Here is a 10434-nt window from a genome sequence, read left to right on the forward strand (position 1 = left end):
AGTTCGAGTTGAAGCAAATGGTGGATACCGAGCAGGAAAAAATTATGGGCGTCGGGTTACCCAAGTATGGCGTGTGAAAGCGCAAACAAGCGAGGCATTATGTGTGGCGAGCAACATTGAGAAGGAAGAGCCTCAATTGTTGGCTTTTGAAAAAGTTGAAGGAAATTTGTGTGCAAAGAAAAGGGTCTCTTTTGCACCAAATTTGGTCTCCGATATTTTCGATTAGGCGCCCGAGCGAGGGGGTGCGAGGCGCCCGAGCAAGGGGGTGCAATTTCATATGAGCAAAAGGGGGTGTTTGTTGGATTTTGCCCATGTGACAAAGAAAAAGAAAATAAAATAATTATAGTTGGTTGGCTGGTGCATTTATTGACTTAAGTTATTGTGTTTTTTTGGAAGTGTTTAGCCGGCTGTGCATGGAGTAATTGTGGTAGTAATTGGTTCCAAGAGTCTTTTTGTGCTAGCCATGCCTATTTATATAGGCTTCTGTGCCGTTTGTGAGGTGTGTGTGGAAAAGGCAGAGAACAATAGAGAAAAGTCAATACTTTAGTGTATGTGTGCCGTGCAAGAGTGGGCTACGGCAGAGGGGAAATTGTGAGAATATTGTGTGAGTTTGAGGGTGATAAAAATATTAGGAGCTTGAGAGCTAGAGTAGGGTATTTTGTATCTCATTGTACTCATTTAATATTAGTGAAAGTTGTTCTTTCCGTGGACGTACCCGAGTTTGGAGAACCACGTAATCTTGTGTGTTTGTGTGATTATTTATTTTTGTTACGCTTCATTTGTGTGGGTGATCGGGTATTTTTTACCCAACATCCTCCTCCCTCACCGCCGCCATCATCAATTCTCTCTCCAATCTCAACCGGCGCCTTCTGGCCTCTTCAATCTTCATCTCTAATGAGGAACGTCGTCCTTTGATTTTTTATATATATTTTTCTTCTATGTCATTTTGATTGGTTGTTTTAGGCAATTAATACCGGGAAGAATTTTTGGGAGGTCCATTATAACATGTTTCTAACCTAAAAAATGATATTCACATAATAATTCAAACACAACACTAAACACAATCTCTTATATACATGTATGTGAGAAGTTGCATAAGTTGTTGCATTTGAATTGTTGTATGAGTAGCACTGTTGTTCTAATGCTATTAGTCCACTTCTAAAGTTCTTAACCTCTCTAGTCCACTAATTATTTGAATGACAAAACTACCCTATGTAAAAAAACAAGGGTCTTGTTTGGCTAACACAAAAAAATATATTTTTCTATTTTTTACGATCTTGTTGCAACTTTGTAACCACTACCACTTCCTCCCCCACCACAACCACTTCACCCCCACCCCAAGCACCACGCCAACATATAACGTTATATATGTGTGACAAAAATTTTTCTTTTCTTTTTTTATTCCTGTTTTGAGCCATTTCTATCTTGAACCCGTCACACCTTAACATATAACGTTATATGTGTAACAAAAATTTATCTTTTTCTTTTTACTTGTTTTGAGTCATTCCCTTCTTGGATCCATCACACTTTAACATATAACGTTATTTGTCTTAATCTGCGTTCTCATCTTATGTTTGGTACTACATCAACAAAAATTCATATATAATCTTATATGTTTCAATCTGTCATCTGTGCATTATTAAAAACGAAGATAGATATGAGACATATAAAGTTATCTATGGATATCTGGAACGTATTTTTTGCCAACACAAACACATATAATATTATATGTGTATATCTGAACTTTGTACCTTGTCAAATATGTTTTCTACATGTTGAAAAAGTGCACATATAATCTTATATGTCCTAATCTGTATTTTTGCCTTATGTTTGGTAAGAAATTAAAAAAATTGCACATATAATCTTATATGTCACAATTTAATTATTCTGTGTACATTATAAAAACAAAGATAGATCTTCCGACCACCCCGCCTCCGCAATCGAGAACGGCACCGCTCACACCGACCCCAAGAACAACAAAAAAAAAACTAGACCACGATGAACAACAAGAACAACTCTCTCAATGGACTTCTGAATCGAAGCATCCATCCCTTTTCTTCCAACGCTCATAATTCCAAGGAAATAGAACAACCCCCCACACAGCCCCTTTCCAAACTTTGCTGTCAAGATTTAATGCCCTTTTAACCAACCCTCAACTACAATCACATGAAAATTAAGATGAAATTTCATTTTTTTTCCTGACCATCAAATGAAACCCATTGCTGATAAAAAAAAAAAAAATGAGACCCATTTAAGAATGATCAGGAAAGAAGAAAATTCAGAAGCGGAATTTACTGATTACGAGTAAGGTTGTTCTAAAAAAGAATCAATCTCCACCATTCGTTTAATCTCTGGAACCTCCCGAAGAGGTCACTGGTTCACTTCTACCTTCTTCCAACTGCAAAATAATGAGAAGCCCATTATAAAAAAAAAAAACCCACACAGCAAAAAAGAGAAGGAATCTTTAAGGAGTAGTAATTACCCATAACAAGTAAACAAAGATTAAGCAAACACAAAAACAAAAAATGATACCTACTAGAGAACAGCCTGGAAATTCAGGTTCGTGGTTCTTAAAATCTGCTAGAAAAATGACAGAAACAAAAGAAGCAGCAAGTTGCAGAGACATAGTTTGAAGAACGGCGCAGCTCACACCGACCCCAAGAACAACAAGAAGAACCTAGACGACGATGAACAACAAGAACAAGAGAATTGGACGGGACGAAGCTATTGACGGAGCATATTTCGAATCGAAGGAGGAGCCGCCGTGGCGGAGCTAGCTGACGGTCAGGGCGTTCGCGGTGAGCTTTGTTCCGAGAGAAAGAGAGGAGACTGTGCTCCAGATTTATTTTTGATCTAGGATTTCCCTCTAGCTATATGACGACTTATATAGGAGGACACTTTGTCTTGGTTTAATTTTTTTTTTTCAAGATGTGGACTTAAGGACTTACTAAATAATACTAGTGGGCTGGAGGGATTACAAACATTAAAGGTAAACTAACTGGATTACAAGTTTTCTATAATGGACCTAGACCAATTTTTTTTTATAATAATACTACTGTACAAAGAGAAAATACAAGCATATATATATGGACAGTCTGTTATTCCAATTGGAAATTAATAAAACACACGGGTAGGCCGGAAATTAATTAAAAGTATATGCAAGGTGCATATATATGCATGGGATAATCAGAAGAAATTTAACTGCTTTGTTATAATCTCAATTAACCATGCACCACCCCAACTGCTCTCCTCCGCCTCTCACCAGCGGCGGAGAGGATCGCACAAACAAAATCCTCCATTGCTTTCACAGAAGACCCCTTCCTCCCTTCCTCCTCTCTCACCGCTGCCTTCATTCTCTCACCGATTTCGACCGCCTTCCTCTTCATCTCCCCTCCCTCCTCCGTCACCAACTCAACCACCCTCCTCACCTCCTCTGCCGTAACGACACTTCCCAGTCCCCTCGCCAGCTCCACACAAACCCCCAACTCCTCCACCATCATCTTCGCATTGTACGCCTGTTCCGACACCAACGGCCACCCTATTATCGGCACCCCCTGGCTCATCCCCTCCAACGCCGAATTCCACCCGCAGTGGCTCACAAACGCCGCCGTTGATTTGTGTCGCAGAATCTCCAGTTGAGGCGCCCATTTCCTCACCAACAAACCCTGTTTACTATCTGAAATTCGGCCTTCGAATCCTTCGGGTAACCATTTGGATTTGAATTCCCCTTTCGGGTCGAACCCCAGTGGAGGCCTTATCACCCAAATGAATGGCTTCCCGCTTTGTTCTAAACCTTTGGCTAACTCCATCATTTGGGATGAACCAATTGTGTTCTGTGATCCAAATGAAATGTAAATTACAGAGTTGTTCGGTTTGGAGTCAAGCCATTCGATACAGTTCTGAGTTGAAATCCCTGATTCTCTCCCACTGTGTAGAGTCAATGTAGTAGATGAATTGGAATTAAGCATAGCTGGAGGGAGAAGAGGACCAATACTCCAAACGGGAATTCCGGTATATTTCCTTAGAACTTCCAAACCCAGTACTTCGATTTGCTCTGTTGTGTTACAGAGCCACGCGAACGATCCCAAGGAAAGGGCCAACTGTGGTTTTAAAAATCTCGACCACGGATCGGTTCCATCAGCTGCTCTAACGAATTGGTTAAGCATGGTGCGATGGAAACGACACGAATCGGGAAAACCCGGCACGGGGAATTCATCGGAGTCTGTGGACTTATGAGGGAGGTTTTGCCACAGCGACATGTAGGCGGCGGTGCCAAAAGCACCGCAGGTGGTGAAGCTGACGTTGACCGTTTCGATCTTCTCGGCGACCCGTGTTGCCCAGCCGTGGAAGACGTCGGAGATTATGCAGATGGGGGGCCGGCCTTCTTCGGCGACAATGTCGGCGACAAGGCGGTGGGAGGGGGATTCAAGGGCTGCGGCGGAGTGGAAGAGGGTGATGACTTGGTTCGGAGTGAGGGACTCGGGGTTCTCGGTGTTGGGTGGTAAGTCGTGGTCGGAGCTGTTGAAGGGGAGGGCGGCTAGGCGGAGGCGGCAGGATTCGGAGGCCGCGGAGGAGAGAGTCGGGTCGGAGGCCGCGGCTGAGCGGAGGTATGCAGTGTTGAGAGGGGTGGTGGCTATAGTGATGGTGAAGTTGGTCATACGGAGGATTTGTCGAGCAAGTGCTAGGAAAGGGATGAGGTGGCCGTGGGCCATGAATGGTAGCATCACTATGTGTTCTTGAGAGGCGCCCATCTCGCCGGGACAATGCGTGTATGAGAGAGAGAGAGAGAGAGAGAGAGAGAGAGAGAGTGATGAATGTTCTGGTCAACGGGAATGTTCTGTTCTGTCTCAAACATGGAAGATGCGTAGTTGTGGAAGGAGTATATAGGAGTAGAGCTTTTGGCCTTTGGGAGTTTAATTAATTGAACCCCAAAATCACACACTTTCACTGTCAGGTCGTTTTTTGAATGAAATCTAAATCTTTTACTTTGGTGCTAGGAATTAGTATGTGCAAACACTAAAACAAACGCTTTGTTCGGATTCGTTTTTACAGCTGTGTCAATAGCACCTCTCGTGTTTCAGAAGGAAGACGACGAGATGAAGAAGAGTAAGGCTCTGTTTGGAACTTATGAAAAGAAAAGGAAAAGAAAGAAAAATTAAAAAGTTTTCTTTTTCATTGTTCGGTTCAAAGAAAAAAAGTGAAGAAAATAAGAATTTCTAGTGTAGTGAATAGTAAAATTTTCCACCCATTTCCATTCTCTTTTATTTTTCTTTTTTTTCATTTCCTTTCCCTAGGTTCCAAACAGAGCCTAAAGGCGTGTAAAAAAAGGTGAACGTTGGAAGAAATCACTGGATAAAGAAAGGTGAACGGTGATGTGATTAAAAAAATGAAAAATTTAATATTAGCACCCGATCTTTTACATAAATCACATATAGAAACATCACATAAATACCTGACATATTAAAGAAAACATCAATTATATCCCTGCCGTCGATCTCCGTCAAAAAATAAACGGAAAATATGTTTCTCTCCAGTTTTGCTACCAAACAGATTTTTTTGCACAGATTCTGCACAGAATTTTCGTGGGGCTCATTTTTGGATCCCACACAAATGATCCGAACCGTTCTTAAGTTTTAAAATATTTTTCAAACGGCCTTAATAAAAATTAGCTCCTTCCGATAAGTGCAAATGTTTGATCCAATCTTACAACTTTTTATTCAGAATTTCGGATTACAACTTTTGTTGTGTCTTTATTCAAATTTTTTCGCATTTGGTAGTTTTGGGTTAAACTTTTGTGACTTTTTAATTCATATTGATGAGAGGAATCAGAAAAGTATAAATTTTTGATCGAAACTCATAATTTTTTAATAGTTTTTTGACTTATTTTTTGTCTTTATTCAAAAATTTATTTTGATGAGACAAAAAAATAAGTCAAAAATTTGTGAGTTTCGATCAAAATTTTATATTTTTCTTATTCATCTTATCGAGACGAATCAACAAGTCACAAAAATTTGACCCAAAACTAGCAAATGTGAAAAAAAATTGAATAAAGACAAAAAAAAGTTAATTCAACTTTTTTATTCAAACTCTCTCTTAATATTACAAATATTTTTTGTGGGGCCCACTTTTGGGTCCCAAAGAATGATCCGATCCGTTCATTAATTTTACAATATTTTTTTGCGTAGTTGTGAAAAATCAGCTCCATCGGATAAATATTGATCCAATTTTACACCTTTTCATTTAGAGTTTTAATTCGGAATTTTGAATAAAAAATAGTAAGTTTGGATCAAATATTTACATTCATTCGATGGAGCTGATTTTTTACAAAGTCGCTCGAAAAAAATAATTTAGAACTAATGAACATATTGGATTATTTGTGTGGGACACAAAAATGGACTCCACAAAAATATTTTCTGAATTTGTGCAAAAAAATCTATTTGGTAGGAAAACTGGAGAGAGAAACATATTTTCTGTTTCTTTTTGACGGAAGTTAACGGTATGAATTTAATTGATGAGTTCTTTAATACGTCAGATGTTAATTTGATGTTTCTTTAAGGCCAGGTGTCTCTATGTAATTTATAGGAAAATCAAGTGCTAACTTTTGTCGATTTTGACTAGTCAAGATGAATGATTTGAAAAGTTATAATTTTGTGCTTCCTTCTCAAATTCAGAATTTACAGTGGGAGAAAAAAATGCATCGAAATTCACATATATATCAACTCATATTTGAAGGGTAATTTTAAAAGGAAAGATAATATGGTCTTCGTGATTTTTAGATTATGCATTTTGTTTAATTTCTTAAAATGCATTTTGCATGAAAAATAAATTTTGGTAATTGACTCAACTTAGAAAATATACGTGGCAGTATGCAATATTTACATATGAAAAATGCTAATGTCTCCAATTATATCAATCTGTAATATTTTCTATCTTTTTCAGAGGTGAGAGTCGTTAGACCTGGTGGTATTACATTAATATATACACATATAAAGATATTTATTTCTGTCGTATATGTATACGTCATCCTGGCCCACAAATTAAGTCAAACACATACAACCAATAGTTGGGACTAGTTTATACTTTACGCTACTTTATAGTACCTTAAGAAAAATGGGGAAATAATCTCCTCACCTAATGATCTCTCATGTACATGGTTCTCTCTTAAGACTTTTTCATGAGATATAAAATAGAATTATTATCTCATGTGATTTTAATTATACGGGAATCAATCATATATATGTATATTCATTGATTTGAATCGTTCTGAGTTTTAATGTACGTATTGTTCATATCGAAAATCAAAATAATTGAACATCAATTAATAAAAAAAACTTAATCGAATCATATTGTTCTATTCCATCGGTTGATTAATCTCCGCTAATTGAACTTTGAAGATTCGAGGTTAGCGTACATTTGACAACCCATTTACTTATTTATTTATATTTGCTTTAACGTAATTAGTGGGTCTAAGCAACTAAGGACATAGTAACCACCAAAAAGTCGTCCAACCTGCCTATCAAAAAAAAAAAAAAAAAGTCCCTCCAATAATTTTTTAGCTAATAAGTTAATACCAAGTGTATCAAAATTCCCTAATATAATACTCCTATTTTTCTCCTCCGAGTTTAGATTCAGTCCATCTAACGATAAAACCAAAGGTTTCTGCCATCGCCACTCGTGGGTTCCACCGTGTGTGTATTACAATAACTTGAACCATTCATCTTGTAGAACTTACAAAGTTATATACACAATCAATTTGATCGAACATCGATGGGTATATAAAAAAATTTAGTAAATAGATAGTCTAGTTTTGTCAATAATTTAAAAGTTAAACTGTGCATCACCGTTTATTTTATAACTTAAAATTGAAATTGTGATATAGCGATGTGTGATTTTTGTCGTGCATGTTGCAAAGTGGGGGCCGGTAATGGAATTATGGCAAGTAATAGCCATTTTCGGGCCTATAAAAAGAGAAGACCAAGATCATATAAAAGAGGTCCCCGACCACACAAAAAATGTCATTCCTTTATTTTTCTACTAGCGTTGTGCACGTTTGATGCACGGAACAAAAAAAATATCACATTAATGTTTTCCATGTGTATCGAACGCCGACAACACCTGTACATTGATAAAAAAAGATAATTTTAATTTTTTTTTCCATTCACGTTCGATGCATGCTAACAGTAGTAGTCCCGTTTTATTTATTGAAAACATATATGTGGTGGAGACTGGGTTTAGGGCAGTACTGTATGACGGTGCTTCATGTTTGTAGAATAATTTTTCCTCTATACATAATTATATTTTAGATTCCCTCCCCACGTCTCCCTCCCTCTCCCTATTTTTATAAACAAAAGAAATTCAAATAGGCTTTGGGCCTCGACCCATAAACCCCGTGTGCCGCTGCGGCTTCCCGGACAGGACCGTGGCTCGTGGGCGGCTGGCTGGCTGGCTTGGGCTTGGGGCCTGTTAGCCTTATCTTCTTTACATCTCACGAGTACAAGAGGATTGGGCTTGGGTTTGGATACCCAGATTAATCTGGTTCAGTCCAAGAGCTAGAGAGTCAGAAACTCTTCAGCTGCTCAAGGTTTCCAAAATGGCAAATATATTATTGTAGTTTTAACTTGGGCATTTTTTTGATATTAAGGGGGGGTCAAATGTATTAAAACACAGCAGAAACTCAGACATTTTAAGCAATGTTTTCAACTCAGTGAGTTACTTGACCCCACTTTGCAATGCCAGACAGCTACATGGATGAGCAAACAAAGGCTCCATCTATTTTGTTTTTGCTTTGCTTGGCTGCTGAGAAAACCAAACCATAGAACTTAAACACGTAACATTGTCGATTAGTCGTAGGGTAACAATATCAGAAATATAGAACGATGCGTAGCATGAATAGATCATGGCAATTGTTAATTTTCTAATATTTTTTTTTAAGAGTGCCACAATTGATCGTAAGGGTCAAGTAACGGCCATAGTAACCATGAACTGACAGGTGAAGAAAAAAAGAACCTTTATGTACGGGGAGCCAAACAATAAGCATGCGATTTCCCAATCTCACCAGTATATTGGGGTAGAACCATATCTGAAGGTGTGAAAACCAATACCTATCAACCCTAAAGCTGCAAACTGTCGTATATAATTCAAAGCCTTGGGAATTCACATGTATTGAACGGCTTTGGACACATTTGTGTCTTCATAGGTAGATATAAATAGAGAATAAATTCTTTACACCGCCAGTACTGTAAACATTTGTTTCCTCCAAATCAATTGCATTGTGACACGTGTTAAAATAATGATCCCAATTAATAAAACATGACGACATAGCGCAATGCAATTGATTTGGAGGATACAAATGTTTACACCGACAATGTAAAGAATTTATTCTCGTATAAATATAGATATTGTTGACCTCACAGCATCGGGTCTAGCTATTCACCAATAATCTCTCCCATACATTTTAGGTTGTGCCCCTCCAATCAAATGAAAAGAATCCAAATCATCATTCTCATTGATGAACCAAACAATAGTGACTTGATCTTTCACAAGTATGAAGAGCTCAAGAGCTTGTCTCATAATACTCCCTTTTGTCCCTAAATAAATGTTTGGCCGGCAATCCTGGACTTTTAAAAAAATGTATTATTTTCATTAAAAAATTCAATTTTTTTTTTTATAAATAGAAAGAACTCATTGATCTCCGTTGATTTGTGAAAAAAATTTAAATTTTTTAATGAAAAAATGTATATTTTATAGGCCTAGATTTGCAGTCTGAACATTTTGGGATGGAGGGAGTAATACATGCTAATACATAAGGGGTGAAAGATAACACAAAATAATAAACTTATGAATACGAAAGTCATATTTTGTTAAGAAAATAAAGTCCCACATTGCTTGGGTGTGGAATGGGTGATCGCTTAATAATATTTGGAACCTCTCCACTCATTGCTAATTGATTTTGAGATGGATATAAAGTTTCCAAACTCATTGATCTCCATTGGTTTGTGAAAAAAATTTAAATTTTTTAACGAAAAAATGTATCTTTTATATGCCTAGATTTACAGTCTGAACATTTAGGGACGGAGGGAGTAATACATGCTAATACATAAGGTGTGAAAGATAATACAAAATAATAAACGTATGAATACGAAAGTCATATGTACCCACAAGTTGGAAAATCACATCAACCCAACCAAGCCAAAACTAATACATGCTAATACATGCTTGATGCCGGCTTGGCCTTCATGGCGGTTTTACTGTACTTGTGTTTGGGTATGCAGCATGTTGATCTCAGCTGGTGGGGGAATGACCCTGATGGGTGCCCTTTGGCTTCTTGCCCTACCACGGATGGGATTATGGTCAAAGGTTGCCCTGGTTATACGAGACAAGTGTGATGAATATGATTACAAATTTACTTAATAGAGAGAAAAAAAGAGAGAGAAA

General features: G+C 37.7%; 1 protein-coding gene across 1 annotated transcript; it reads right to left on the reverse strand.

Moving 5' to 3' along the window:
- Nucleotides 1-3010: 3010 nt before the first annotated feature.
- On the reverse strand, nucleotides 3011-4849 carry LOC131298363 (UDP-glycosyltransferase 92A1-like). Its single transcript, XM_058323787.1, has one exon. The coding sequence runs from the start codon at nucleotides 4749-4751 to the stop codon at nucleotides 3222-3224; it is 1530 nt and encodes a 509-aa protein (XP_058179770.1). The 5' UTR covers nucleotides 4752-4849; the 3' UTR covers nucleotides 3011-3221.
- Nucleotides 4850-10434: the final 5585 nt, after the last annotated feature.

This window comes from Rhododendron vialii, chromosome 8a, assembly GCF_030253575.1.
Source record: "Rhododendron vialii isolate Sample 1 chromosome 8a, ASM3025357v1".
NCBI lineage: Eukaryota > Viridiplantae > Streptophyta > Magnoliopsida > Ericales > Ericaceae > Rhododendron > Rhododendron vialii.